Below are 15,849 nucleotides of genomic sequence, written 5' to 3'. Positions count from 1 at the left end.
TTTTTTTTTCCAAATTTCTTGAACTTTTCAGCAATTTAAAGTTGTGGTGCATCGTCCAGACAATCTTTCTCTGCCAACCTTCGAACTTTCCTACGCTTAGAACACATCTTCGAATAAAGTACTTGTAGCCAGGGCTTCACAATTTCACTTCAATTGACACATCGTCACTCACTGATGAGCTTATCGTCATTCAATTTGCTGGAAACTCATGCAGACTGAAAATAATGCTACTCTCTCTTCACGCTTTATAAAGAAAATATCATTTCGCCTCTGAACAGTTTCGTCTCGTTCCACGTTCATTTGTTTCATTCTTCACACTGAAGCGCAGTTATCAAATCGTCAAATGAAAATGAAATTGTCTTACATCGAATGAAAGTATCTAATGCTTAAATGAAAACTTCGTTTGAGTTCGAACACGGATCTTCCGAACCGTATGAACTGAAACTAATGAAAATTACGATGTGAAAGGATGTGCAGCAGTATGCCAGCAGGCGTAATCAATTGCCGGCACTGGTTGAAAGATTAATATGCCCTCAAATGTCTCTTTTAACACGTTCATAGCCCAATGCGCCGTTTTTGAGTTTCTCGCGAGACTCAACTTGCGGATGAATTATTAAATGAAGATCAAACTTAGTTTGTAGATAACTTTTACATGATCTAGTGAAATTTTATTCTATTTGAAGACGAATTGACCACAATAGCACATGCCAAAGTCATATTATACGGTTTTCGTAAAAAAAATCCAGTACAAACCATCCGTACTATAAATTGATAAAAAATATAGTATAAACATTATATTAATATGGTTATGATTCTATTATTTTTCTACATATCCTATAGTTACATTTAGATGCCTATTCTGTCAAATTCCTTTTGAAAATCCTATTCAATTTGAATGAGGAAAGTGTCACCCATATCTGGGTGACGGGGCGTCGAAAGTGTTAATTCCACTTTTTTTTCTAACCCCTTCCCGTATTATTCAATACGTCACACATCAAGTGATTTCACTAGCCTGCTGAGCGTTCTGGCGCCCTATGTTATTCAAGTACCCACGAGTGAGACTCGATGTTGTACGGGAAAGGGTTAAGAAAATCCAGTTTGGTGAGATGAAATCGAACAAAACTTTCAATTGAAAGTAGTAATACACATGTGAAACTGAAGCGGACGTATAGTCCTTTCAAATGATAATGAATACAGCAGTTTCATTAGCCAAGTGAAAGCGTCTGCTTTGAAATTCAAAGGGAACGACTGCAGAATGAAAACATAATTGAAGAATCGATGTTCCAGTAGAGAATATTCACAATCAAAATTGACTCTGGCTGTAGAGAAAGAAAGAAGTAAAAAAAATCATTTTCATCTTTCAGTTTCGAAATTGCCAAGCACTGCTTGTAGCAACTGAACACCACTGTAGTTATTGGGAGAATACACAATTTGATTTTCCTCTCTTCTTATCGTTTTTTTCCTTTTTCTTCTCGCTTCTATTGCTCTTTTCTTCTTTTTTTCTATTCTCGTTCTTTATCGCTCTTTTGTTCGCTTCCTCTCGCTCTCTATCGTACTCTTGCTCTCTTCCTCTCTTACTTTTTTGCTTCCGCACTTTTGCTCTTTTTCTATCACTCTCTTGTTCTTTTTCTATCACTCTCTTGTTCTTTTTCTCTCTTCTTGCTCTCTGTTACTCTTTTCCTCTCTTCTCTTCTCGTTCTCTTGTTTTCTTTCTCTCGCTCTCTATCGTTCTCTTGATCTCTACCTCTCTTGTTCTTTCGCTTTCGCTCTCTTGCTATTTTCCTCTCTTCTTTTCACTTTCTATCGCTCTCTTGATCTCTTGCTTTATTGCTTTTTTTCTCTCTTATCTCTTCTTGCTCTCTGTCACTTTTTTCCTCTCTTCTCTTCTCGTTCTTTTCCTCTCTAATATTTTCGCTTTCGCTCTATTGATATCTTTCTCACTCTCTGTCGCTTTCCTGCTCTTTTTATCTCTTCTTCTCGCTCTCTTTTGCTCTCTACCGGAATATGGACTCAGAAACCCATGGGAAAGTCCTCCGTGAGAGCTAAAAATTTAAAGTTTTTTTTATGTTATGTCACGATTCGATTTTGGGAACAGGTTCTAAAATTTCCTGTTAGCAATAGGATTTATCAAGACAATGCAACCTTCCGCTATACATCCTCATTGATGGCTTCCTTGCGGAAGCATACGGATACGGGTGCACTAAGTAGATGTTGTCAAAGTACATATTGACCGCCATGGATGGATGGATCTCAATTGCACAATGATTTTTTTTATCTCAGTTCTCTTAAAGAATTGAAAATATCACCAACGGATCGATTTGGCTTCCCCAACACAATACGATATTTTTCAATACTTATCCTTTTCGAATTCGACTCATTGCGATTGCGATTCCTACTCGATTGATTGCGTCATTTATACATCATTTATATGTCGACTACCTCTTCAATGTCGAGGCTCCCCAGCTGCGCTCGGTTCTAGTCATTCGGACGTAAGTGAAATTGTCATCAAAGATTTCGATCAGTGCGTGTAGTATCGACGCAATTATACGGCTCTGCACATTAGACAAACAGACAAACAAAAGACGCACCATAAGTAGGTTCCTGCCTGGCTAAAGCTTGAAGCGCGTCTACGAAGAAGACCACGAAAAGTGGGTAAGTGTTGATTTGCGCTGTTTTACCCGTCTACCACCAGCAGCAGCAGCAGCGCGCGCCCAGAGAGAGGGGAGGGAATCGAGTGGTGGGGTGAAGGATGATTGGATCTCGAATTCGTTTGAAATTCCTTGTTCGCGCGGCGGTAGCGCTCAAGGCCGCAAAGTGGTGCCCCACGACGAGATAATCGTCAAGTTGAAGAACAAGTGCTGCTGCTCTCGGAAGATTAGAGTACATACTTGGTGTGGTGGTGATTGGTCTTGGTCTCCTTCAAGTGTATTTTTTTTACTTGCTAACGAAACTGGTTGTGTGTGATTTTCGGTTATTAGTTTCGCGTTTGGCGGCGGTAAATATTTGACGCGCAGACCCTACGCGAGGCTCGAAGTACTGTAATTAATCAATAGTGATGCGAGGTGCTCTCTCAAGCCGGAACTAGCTTTTTTCAAAAAGACTCCATGACATCACCGCAACCCACCTGCTGCCGAATGAGCGGGAAAACGTATTTAACGTTTCTAATTTGTAGCAATTGAAACCTCAAGATTTGGGGGGTACCCTCGCAAGAAGGGACGACGGGGGGCACAAATCGAAAAACGAGTTAAGCAAAAATAGACTCACAAAAAAGCCCCACGTTTCAAGGTTATTCCAGTCACTCTCAGACGCGATCAAATATTTTGTTGTTTATCGTTGTTATTATTTCCGATGAGTTCAGTTTTTTCCCGTTTTCATTCAACTGTTGTTTTTTTCCGCAAATTGACTTGGGATAAACATATTGGACCTGTAATCATTCCCGGGGAAAGTGAAAGTGATTTTGATAATCGCAGCTGAGCGCTTTCCCAGTCACACACATTCGATGTATCGCCTCTGTTTTCGTTATTTTTCTGTTTTGCTCGTCTCATTCACTTGCTGCTTTCTGATAATCATCAGAAGAAAAAAACTGTTTACACACAAGCCGACTTTTATGTTCTCCTCTCGATTATGGTCGCTTTTGTTTGTGTTTGTCTTCTACTAATTTAGCATTTGTTCTTCTTTCGTAGCTCATTTGCTACTGGTACATATTATGGGATAATCAACAAGACTACGGGTAATGGTATTGGTACTAGGGTAATGGCGGAGCGGTGTACTAAAAATAGTACCAATTAAGCTATTGGTGGCGGTGATCTAGCGATCGCAAGACGATACGATGTTTGTATGTTGGTTTGGTGCGAGGAGTTGGTCCTATCTGCAGCTTTCGACAGGAAGTGCCAAAAAGTGACAAAAAAAGCACACTTTTCCTTCGATTACATGGGTATACCCATGGGTACAGGATATACAACTTCATAAAGTGTGTCCCCTTTTAAATTGAAAACAAGGTAAGAGGGTAGTATTGACTAGAGCCCCTGAACACTGCAGACTTTTTATCGTCCGATAGTTTGATCGGTTTCTTAATTAGTACAGAGAGGTATGGATATACGCGCATTCACCGATTCAGTTGGGTTGTTTTTTGCACTAGCAGGCCAGCATGATCAATGAAATGTCTGCAGTCTGCGAGGATTCTTACTATTCAGTCCAGGGCTATTGAGATATACTGAGACATACTTTCGATACTAACAAATGAAAATGATTTTTCTATCTGTTAGTCTCACCAGAGCCAATTTTAATCTTTCGAAGTGATGTGGTATATTCTCTACGCATACTGAAACACCAATTCTTCAGCTTCGTTAATTTTTTCCATCGTTTCCGCTTGATGCAGAAAGCAAAATCTTTCATATGCGATTGAAACTTGTTTGTGTGGGCTATATTCATTATTATCATCAGAGTGTTTCATTTCGCATGTCAAGGATACTACTCGCTATTCAAGTTTCATTCGTTCCATTACACCAAAATTACACCAAATTACACCAAAATTGTCCTGGAAAAGTGGTATTAAAAGGACATATCAGTTACGCTTACCACTACATCACCGGCATCGGCAACTGATCACTCATGTTGGCTTATTGGACAAACTTTCCCCTCACCGTTTTCTTTGGTTTTAGTGAGTACTTTTCGAACACAACAGCGAAACTTTCATTTGCAAATAAACTGCTCGAGTGACGATTTGTCGATGAGAAGGAGCTCGTGAGGTCCTAATCTGAACGCTGATTCCGATAGTGATCTATCTAGTCTAGCATATGATTGTAGGGCGATGTTGCATCAATATAGAGATAAATATTCTATGAACAGATCTCGTACTAAGCAGTTCGCTGGAAAAGTAATGGGATTTCTTTGAAGGTTGTGAAGGTTGAAGTGTGATCACCCTAGAATAGCCTCCGGTTGAAGCATCCCTAGCAGCCTTCGTTGGTGATGGCTCCTTTCGATTTCGTGTCGCCAAGTTGGATGAACTTCAAGGAATTGAAAAATGTCATAGGGTGACCTATCTTTACTAATACGCTGTGTAGTATGCTTTTCCGGAGGCCTCGTCGGCAAATATTGGTGACGAGCTTCTCGTTGAAGTTAAGTAGGATAATGGAAAGGAATTCAATGGAAAAATCATTGAATTAGAAATTTACTCTTTTTAATTCATTCATTTGTAAAAACAGGTCGTAGTATGTTTTTTACAATCATAATAGGATTAATATCTTTTGAATCAATAGATGGATTCTAGGGGAAAAGCTGATGAATGTTGATCTCAAATACACTAATATCAATAGGAAACAATGCATCTAATAAAACAAGTGGGGTTTTTTCGATTTCATTCGCCGCTCGCATTGACCCACAGTGCAGCCAGTAACATTCGTACATGCAATTCGGGCGCTAGCTTACGTGGTATGGCTGTTTTCGCATCGAGAAAGAGGTATAGATTGATTAGCTCTGTGGTCTCTATTTTCAATTTCACTATAGACAGCGATCAGCTTCAATTTCATGTGCTAAAGCTGAGAATTAATTTGGAGACATTGCTGCTGTGCCGATTGTTCGCGTCGCGTGGGAAGCATTTTGTGGAATGAAATATGCGTTTGTTGGACAGAATAAGGGATTGTGCTGGGCTTCCTCTCCATTGGCCTGGAGCCATGGTCCGAGGACATCCTTGTCATCTGGTCCAGCAAGTAAGCAGCAAGTTCTTTGTTAAGTTATGTTCCGTAAAAGGATTTATATGTGATTAATTTTTCCATATTTTATGTGATAATTTAATGTGCAATCTGTTCTCAACGAAACCTTGCGGCAATGCCGTCGATAAAGAGACGAACCAGCCCAGGAGGCTGAAAACCTCTCGAATAAAGAATAAAAAAGGGGTTGTGCTATGGAGGAATATGTTTGCTATTTCTCTGTGCTGATTTGAGACTCCATTCCGCACATGTGCATGCATGATGCATCGAGCGAAAGGTATAAGTCATTCTACCCTGTGGTTTCAATTTTTAACAACAATTACGATACGGCAGTCATCCAACTAGCAACTAGTCGACGTCCAATATGGGTTTTCTCAAGACTATATTGTTTGGGACAAGTTTTCTAAACTGGCAAGAGGCGAACGAATTTTCAAAGATCAAAAATTCTATAACCCAGTTCTCTCTCTTCAATTTTTAGTTTCACTCTAGACAGCGATTATCCAACACCAGACGTTAAAGCTGAGAGTCAATTTGGAATTCATTATTTAATGTTTTTTTTATTTTTTTCGTCGAGAAAGAGCTTGCGTAAATTTGGGAGTGTTTTCGAGCTTATTGGTGATTTCCTGATCGACCATTCAATTTTAAAAATAAAAGGTATTAAAATGTATTGAAGCATAAAACGTAGAAATGTATGAAAATATGTATGTACAAAGATATAAAAGTATGACGAACATGGATACATACACAAATAAAACATAAACATAAACGACAAAGCATTTGATTTTAGAACTCAGATGTTTCACTCAACAGTTTCTTAGTGAAAAAATAATGAAATTCTATTACCGTCCCGTCGACACATTTATCCACATTTATCTAGTCCTTTCTGAACGTTTTATTGTCAATCCCTTTACCGAAGATTTCACCGAATTTACTTAAACTTTGTTCCGTTTGGAATTTTTCTGGTTGTTGTAGGCCTTGAGGAAGATACGCTCTTTAACTCTTTCCCGTACACCAACGAATCTCACTCGTGGTGTATCTGGATAACATGACTCTGCTGAGCAGTAGTGAAATCACTCGATGTGTGACGTATTAAATAATACGGAAAGGGGTTAACCCATTAAGACTGATGTCTCCACACTGTTTTGCACAGTCCCTAATTGATTTCTGGCAAATCTAGTAATCCAGCATTTTTTAAGCAAGCCTACCTTCTTCCAGCTTTGCCAATTTCTCATTGATAATCTTCAATACGGTTCAAAGTGTCCGCTGAAGTCAAGCCTAATCAAACCTTGTTTCAAAACCTATTCAATTGTTCACTGCTAGACCCGGATGGTTAATTGCTCTCTTAGGAGAGGAATTAAACTGTTCGCGACCAGTTGTGTGCCCCTCAATCTGGGTTGCCTTGGGGTCGTTCACTCAGTTTCTGTCGACGGATCTCCTCGTTTTTGGCCATGATTGCATCAAGCGAACTAATTGCATATCATCCAAAGTGGCTGGCAATGTATGCCCAGCAGTAGTAGCAACCAGCCAGCCAGCGGCTGGTGGTCAACATTGTCAAAATCACCACAAATCTAATTGCGTTCCCTTCCCCTTTGAGAAATCAACGACCATAAGCAGCAGCAGCAGCAGCAGCAACAGCTCCACAGGAACCCGATTCGTTCTGGCCCTGACCCTGTAACGCTTCGCTAATCAAGGAAATCCATTGCGAAGTATAACATGGCCCAGCATGTGTGCCTTACACTTCTCCGGCCACTACCAGCAGCGCCGAAAAGAGTTTAAACGTCGCTCTCAAAAGACCGACGACGACGACGCCGTTTGAAGGAGCCATCCGCGCGCTAAAAAAAACACAGGGCAATGCCGCCACTGATGACCGCGACAGCAACGACGATCATTGTCGGCGGTGTATGTGTAGCTAGCGTCCATCAATTTGATTAATGAATTTACGCGAGAATAATGACTGAAAATTGGTGTTTTGCTGAGCGAGCGAAGTGCGCGCGCTCTTTTTTGGCCCCTTATGTAGTGGTTTTTCTTCGGTTATTGTGCTGCTACTTTCGGTCACCACCAAATTATGCACGCCAAGCAAATTGGAGAATTAATAATTGCTTATCTGTACACACTGGATGATGCCTCCGGGAGTGAAAGAGGGGTTTTTTTTTATCAAGGTTATCATACCTAGAGTAACAGTATTTGTTTTGTTTTTCTTTCCATTTCCAGATTTTCGCCAACAAAAACGAACTCCAGCTGCACGGTGGCCAGCTGCACATGCGCGAAACCAAACCGTACAAATGCTCCCAATGTACAAAGGCGTTTGCCAACTCGAGCTACCTGTCCCAGCACACGCGGATACATCTCGGCATCAAGCCGTACCGGTGCGAGATCTGCCAGCGGAAGTTCACCCAACTGTCCCATCTCCAGCAGCACATACGAACCCACACCGGCGACAAACCGTACAAATGTCGACACCCGGGCTGTCCCAAAGCCTTTTCCCAGCTCTCGAACCTGCAGTCTCACTCGCGGTGCCATCAGACCGACAAACCGTACAAATGCAACTCCTGCTACAAGTGCTTCACCGACGAGGCGTCCCTGCTGGAGCACATACCAAAGCACAAAGATTCGAAGCACCTGAAGACCCACATCTGCCAGCTGTGCGGCAAATCGTACACTCAGGAGACCTACCTCGCGAAACACATGCAGAAGCACGCCGAGAAGGAGGAGAAACGCCGGAATCGGGGCAACAATAGTAATAACAATAACAACAACAATAACGCGGCAGCCGCAGCAACTGGAATCTCTGCAGCCGACGCTGCCGCCGGTTTGGCAGGACTGGCGGGTCTAGGTCTCAACCGGATGGGCGGTATGGTTGGGAACGCGGCGGCTGCCGCGACTCTAGTGGGTGTGGCCGCCGGCGGTGAGCATCCCTACTGGCCCAAAGTCAGTCCCGACTCGGCAGCATCGCTAGCGGAAGCTATGCAGCAGCAACAGCAATACGACTTTGCCATCCAACAGCAGCAACAACAGCAGCAGCAACAACAACAACAGCAGCAGCATGGTGGCAGCAGTGGAGCTGGTGGAGGCGGTGGAAACAGCAATAATTCTGGGAATGGTGAGTTCTGTTTCGACAGTCACAATAATGATCAGCGATGATCCGGTTGCGTAAACGTGAGTCACCGAATGATTTGGATGTTGACATATAATTGTTGAAAATGGAGATGAAAAAGCTCAATTCCATAGCGGAGACAATAACCAATATTCGTGATACGGTTGCTTCGCAGGTACACAATTCTGTCGGAAAAGCTAAACAAGTTTTAGAAACGAGCCTTAAAACTGATCTTCAAAAACATATGGATAAGCCTGAAAGCAATGTGGCTAGAATTATGGAAAAAATGGGTTGCATTTATCTATGATATAACCGCAAGGTTGACGTAAGACTGCCGTTGGCTTAGTAATAATTTGTTTGAAGTTGCATTTGAATCATTCCACAATGAATGAATGAATATTTTAAGAATTTTCTGAACGTTCTTCTTGTAATTGTGTGAATGGATGGATATAAGTGTTGAATTATAATTGATACAGGGAAGAACATAAAATTCGACTTTTTTCAAGTGACCAGAAGTCTTGAAAAGGATCAATGATTGGCTTTGTAGAGCCAACTTTAGATGGTTGATACATAATTATTTCTTGTTCTCGTTCATATTTTCTTGATTTCTTAGTGATAATAATGAAATTATCGAAAACTCCCCAGCAACACTCTATTGCAACCATAAAGCGCTTTTCTCGTTCTATGTATTATATTAGACTACTTGCATTGTTCAAGAAAACATATTTTCCCAATGGTGTTCTGACACTCAAATTTTAAACGCATACCCATCCATTCAACCTGAACAATCCTCGCTAGATGTTGTACATTCAGTTTCTAAAGCGTGGTGCACAAATTACGTAACGCTAGGAATCCGGATTTTGGGCCTCTTCCCTTCCTTCTAGTTAACACAATTCCTATCTTTAATACACATGATTTGAAAATTACGGTGCCAAATTATCATCGATTATACAATATTTTTAATCGCATTTCTCAAAGGCAAGGATTATGTAAATGTTATCAATTCGGCAATATAACATGTGTAACTTTCAAATGGAGATGTTTTTGAAGATAGTGATTGAAAAACAACTAAAATTGATTTCTAGCTAGAATTCCTCAGACTGTTCAACATTTGGAAAGTGTTCAACAATTAACGAGGTACCCAATATGTCTTTATTGTCAGTATGTATCTTTGCTTATAGAGATTTACTTTCTTCACACACGATTTTATTTTTGTTTAACAACCAGCACTATATATCTTTGTCAACGTATAAAATCAACAATCCTGACGTGCGATTAGGTAAACAAATTCTCTGGGCCTAACAGTATGAAAACCAACGATGTCAAGCGTCAAACGACGTTCTTGAGTGAATGGAAATCCGAGCGAGCTCCCGATCTTGAATCAAGTTTATCGAGTCAATAGGTAGCATACATAAAACTCTTGGACATTTTATCTTTTGTATAAAATGATTAACATATCATTTCGTTGAGCCGTAGCAGAATTATCACCGCTCACAGAAGAAATGGATTCCTCTTCGGAAATACTCAGCCCAAATAATACAGAAATTTGAATTGCGATAGCGATTGGAACAAATTAGAGTTAACAAACTCTTGTTAACTTGTGCATGTCTTGTATAAAGGAAGCCAGCCATGATTGAGGTTTGGTTGAAGATCGACAGAGCGAATGTTGTCGGGTAAAGGAAGCCCATGAGCTTTTACTGAAGGTTGATCCTTAGGAACAAATAGGCTACAACCTGAGATTCATTGCACAAATCCTGCTATGCATATTTCACAGAATGGCAACAGAAAATCAGAATCGAATCGATTGTGCGGTGAGAACTGCAACCGCTGTGAAACAAAACATTTGCTCGTTCAGATATCTATCGAAGAACGCAGCACTCATCGCTGGAAAATGCTCTTCTAACTTGAAATTTGCTGCACTTTTACACCACTTTTGACTCGGAAACAATACTCGATTTCATGAAAATTGAATGACCCATCGTAAAAAGTCACCAATAAGTCCGAACATGCTCTTACATTCACACAAGCCTTCTCCCGGCAAACAACTATGTGTGATGCAAAACTACGGAGGCACTCTTCACATGACGGCAACAAAATTGCACTCGCTGTATTTTGCAATATCCTCCTTTCTTTCTTTGTGTTGAGCAAAACCCTTGAGTGTGATATGAGCATTAGCACAATGTTATCTGCTCGCCAGCTGGATTTTAAATCGCGAATGACTAATTTCGTTGTATTAGTTGCTACGGGGAAATAGTTATCAACGTGTAGTACACATAAAATCGTGACATGTTTTCTGATTTGGCACCCTTACTGAAAGACGTAGTCCTACTTTAAAAAAATATTGCTAGAAAATGTAAAAGTTGTATACAAATAAAGTTTGATCTTAATAATTAATCCATAATTTGGGCTTCGCAAGCAACTCAACCGTATTGCATTGGGTGACGAACGTGCTAATTATCAATAATAATCGACCAACTCGAACTTATGTAGGAGAAAGAGGCGGGATCTTCATTGTTATTATTACAAGCATCCAAAACTGTTCTCTAATACTCGTTTTCCCCTTCCAGATCATCATCGTAATCTGAACGGTGGTAGCTCCGGTAATTCGGACGATGTGGGCGAAGACCTGGTGGTAATTCGACAGAATTCCCAACAACAACAGCAACAGCAGCAACAACAACAACAGCAACACGTCAACAACCAGACGCCAACCTCATCTGCGGCGGCAAATGTTGTGGTCACGAGCGGTTCGTACGATGCGTCGAGTGTCACGAAAACGACCACCAACTCCGCATTCACCCCAATCAACGCAATGCCTCCGCACCTCAACACGCTGGCAGCAGCCCACCATCACCAGCAGCTTGCGGCAGCGCAGCGGCCTTCCTACCTGTACGATGCTATCAATTTCCAGAATCAGAAAACGATTCAGCAGACGGCGGCCGCCGGTGGTAATGCCTCCGGAAGCAGCTTCCCCAACCAGCTTATCTCGCTGCATCAGATCCGGAATTATGCCCACCAGCCCACGAGTGGGCTGATAGCGGGCGAGCACCTGCTCATGGGCGGCGTCGGGAAGACGGAGAAGCAATAGAAGAAGGGTCGGCTTGCGGTTCGAGTTTTCGTCTAAGTTTTACAGGGTTTACTTAGGGTTATAAAAGTTTCAAGAATAATGAGAAGTGTACAGAATTAATTAGAATTGAAACAAGCACGTGGGGTGTCATCACGGGAAGTGAAATTCTGCGGATGGCGAGACGACGGTGAACTATTCGACGATCGTGGTGTGCTTCTTCGATGCCCGTGAGTACACAACCTGTATATAGCTAACTTTAAGTTGAAAGTGATCGTTATAATTGCCGGAAGGCAACTGCAATATCATGTGTAAGTTTGGTGCGTCCAAGAATGTCATTTAAATATGCAATAGACACAGACAACTGTTGATATTTCAGTTCTCTTCAGCAACACTATATTATGTATTGCAAGTTCACCCTCCGCTGGCCATCCCATAATTTGGCAGCAGAACAAATTTCAACCCGGCAAATTCTGTAAAGATTACATGGCAATCGAATTATGAAAACAACACAAAACTGGTCAACGAAAAATTAAGTAGTAAAACGGGGGACACCAAAGGTGTCCCAAACCCGGCAAACTGTAATAATACACGAAGAAATAACAAATCAAACGTTACCCATAACACAAGATCACTAACACACAAACAAATGAAGGCATCAATTAATGAACAAAGTAATCGTTTTCAATGATGCAACCATTTTCTTACTACTATCAAATGAAGATCTCGGTGATTTTAGCGTTTAAGGTTATACCACCATCACCCATATTACCGCAAGAAGCACACGCAAATGCAAAAAAACATTACCGCTCTTCAGCTAATCTCAAAATCCACAAAAAACAAAAACAAAAGCTAAGAAGAGCAACACAAGTGGAAAAATGTATATAACAAACGACAAAAACGCGTACATGTGTGACTGTCACGAAAAACAATGGAAAACAAATCTTAAGCACACTCGGAAAGAGTGCCCGATAAACTTTTCGAAATTCCACAGATTTTTCATTTCCTGTCCTTTAGCTTTAAGCGAGAAAAGCGCACGGAACGCACGGTATATGTTCTTTTCCCTCTCGTATTAGTTGTTCATTTGTTTTGCATTTATTTTCTATCGGTTCTCAAATGAAAATGATGAAAAAATACACGGATACTCCGGCGATCCGTTTTTTTTGGGAAGTTTTCACTCCCACCCAAAAAGGCGAAGTTGGAGTGTTTTCATCCTTGAAGCAATCGTGCCCGTACTTTTAGTGTTGTTGGTTGGAACATATCTAAGTCTAAGATATTATTTGTATTTAGAGTTCAGAGCGTCAAACTCAAATTTAGAGGCGACAAACACACAAACAAACAAAAAACCATACAGAGAGTATACTTAATATTATTTTCATTTCGTATTCTTTAATTCGATATCAAGCAAATTTGTACCATACTAAGATTAAAGAAGAAAACCTGTGTAGTGAATAGCTGTAAGAGAAAAATACACTTCTGTAGAGAAAGCAAAACATTATATTTGATTAATAATATTGGTTAGGAGGTGGGATATGATGATGTCGTGACAGATACTAAATGTAGTATAGAGTGGGAAGAAAGTGGTGCAGCTAGAGTTGATTGATTGAATGGGAAGTAGGAATGCGCGCGAATGAGAGTAACATTATCATGCTGGAAGGGAAAATTAGCTCTAATCCGAATCATCGCACCGAAAGTGTGATCTTTATTACTTTGTACAGACAGGAAGGTGTGATATATAATGAGAGAACAAATATGAAATAAGAAGAAAAAAAACTAAAAGAGATAAATTGGGTGGCACTTCTGCCAGCTTAAACCCACGAGCGCTGGAAAAGGATGCCATCGAATGCGCGAGTGATGGCTTATAAGATATGAGGAAAGGAATAACACAATGAGGGAAAACAAATCGGAAGCGGTGAAATGAGCTGGTGAAAGAGTAGCATTGTAGAATGTATAAACAAATTTTAAATTAAATTTAAAACAATAAAAACGTGGTTATCTAAAAAAATCTACCGAGGGGAACTCAATCGATTTTCCGAACAAATCCTTTATGTATTGATGACCGATCTGCTAAATTGGATGAATCCAGAATCTTAAGAAGTGTCTGCCAATTCGATTCGTCTCTCAGCTTTCGCTTTAACGTGAAATCAGGTCAGGTTCTCATCAGTAACCAGAACATCACCGTCTTGTATTATTCATCGAGAGGAGTTTCAAGGTCTACTTCTCCCGCGTGTCCGCCTAGCGCTTGCTTGCTTGTTTTCTTCCGAGAGACCCTATTTAGTTCTGTTCTGTTCTTATGTTTAAGGGACTTGAACCCGAAGGTCATTCGTCCCTGGTGTAATGTTTAGATTTTATCGTATAGGTTGTTTTCTTTAGATCTTACAGGTCGGAATGTTTAGATCTTGTCGTAGAGGTTGGTTTCTTTTAGAAATGGGATTAATCTATTTTTGAAAGGTGGGGAGAGTACTAATTCCAGGGTGAAGTTCAAATCGTTGGCCGAACGTTCAATTTCATAGGCTTTGCACTCTGTTAAAATGTGGGGGATGGATAGGACTACACTACAAGTGGTGCAGATGGGGGGATCTTTTTTTTGTGATTAGAAAGCTATGGGTAAGGCTTGTGTGCCCAATGCGGAGACGGGAGAGGATTCAACGATGTCGTGGAACGGGATTGTAAGACCAACCAGATGTGACCGGTTTGATTCGTCGCAAGGCAGTATTATGCCTGCTGAACCATTCCGTCCCATGATTCTCTTATGGCAATTTTAGTCCAACGAACAGCATCCATAGAAGGCACAGGAACCATCTCCATTTCACAGTCCCGACCTAAACCCGCCAGTTTGTCAGCTTCTTCATTACCGAGAATTTCAGAGAGACCTGGAATCCAGTAAAAGGAGACATTGTTCTCTAATGCGAACATCTCGGTGGAAAGAAGCCAAGGGTTTTTGGAGGAAGCTGATTTCAACTCTTGTAGACAACGCTGAATCGCTGAAAATAATCACTGGTTTTCCAGACTGGGGAGGGTTGAGAGTGGAAGCTTTCAAAAGAGCATAGGCCTCCGTACTGAAAATGGAACATGTTGAGGGTAGGGAGGAACATATATTTGTACACTCACTGGTAATTCCGTAGCCAACTTTACCGTTGGCAACGGAACCATCAGTGAAAATACAATGAAAGCCTTCATACCTCTCGCTACACAATTTGAGGAAATGTTGTTGGATTTTGAATGGAGGATCTCCGACTTTAACTTGATTTAGTAGGGAAAGATCTATTCTAGGAGGGGATTGGTTCCAGGGTCTGATTTTGGTTCTGGGTAAAGTAGCTATGGAAGGAAGGTTGAAGTTGGTTAAGGAGTGTAGTAGTTGGTTGGCTCTCAGTACCAGGGGAACATCTTCGCGACCGCTGAGGCTAAGCCACACAGACTGCCAAATAGTGCTTGAACGGTAACTGGCCACATTCGGCCATCACTGCAGAGGTAGGGCTTGTTATGAACACTCCAGAGGCAGTTCTGAAAACTTTGTTGTACAAAGGACATAGCTTCTTTTCAACATGAATATCTCTGCCAGGCCAACGCCATAGAACAGTTTGGATAGAAGCCAGCAGTTGACGATTTGCATGATAGATGTTCTATGGGCACATGGAACTCTAGATGCAATCGTTCTGATTATTTGGAGGCGTTTATCCGAAGTACTCCTCACATAGTCTATGTGGTGATTAAAGCTGAGCGTTCGGTCAAGATAAACCCCAAGGATCTTAAGAGATGTACCTTCTACTATAGTGGTTTGCCATTATGGTGATGTGTCTTCTGTTAACCATCTTCTCAAGAATCTTACCTACACAGTTCAGTAGAGTGATTGGATGGTAACTGTCGGCAAAAAATTTGTTTTTACCGGGCTTCGGGAGAGGAACCATTAGTCCTTCCTTCCAGTCCATAGGGATTTCTCCTTTATCCCAAACTTTGTTGAAGAGCGATAGTAGGATGGTTCT

The 15,849-nt window shown here is 41.0% G+C and overlaps 1 protein-coding gene across 3 annotated transcripts in view; it reads left to right on the top strand.

Moving 5' to 3' along the window:
- Window positions 1-12,855, top strand: part of LOC129776958 (zinc finger protein rotund-like) — a 66,178-nt gene extending 53,323 nt beyond the window's left edge. For all 3 annotated transcript variants that reach the window (XM_055782939.1, XM_055782938.1, XM_055782940.1), the window contains 2 exons: window positions 7,920-8,808; window positions 11,370-12,855. In XM_055782939.1, the coding sequence (XP_055638914.1) occupies window positions 7,920-8,808; window positions 11,370-11,890 (1,410 nt within the window). In that variant the 3' untranslated portion in view covers window positions 11,891-12,855. The remainder of the gene's footprint in view (window positions 1-7,919; window positions 8,809-11,369) is intronic.
- The last annotated feature ends 2,994 nt before the right edge of the window (window positions 12,856-15,849 follow it).

The sequence above is a fragment of the Toxorhynchites rutilus genome, chromosome 3, assembly GCF_029784135.1.
Source record: "Toxorhynchites rutilus septentrionalis strain SRP chromosome 3, ASM2978413v1, whole genome shotgun sequence".
NCBI classification, from domain to species: Eukaryota; Metazoa; Arthropoda; class Insecta; order Diptera; family Culicidae; genus Toxorhynchites; species Toxorhynchites rutilus.
This window is presented reverse-complemented; position numbering and strand designations above follow the sequence as displayed.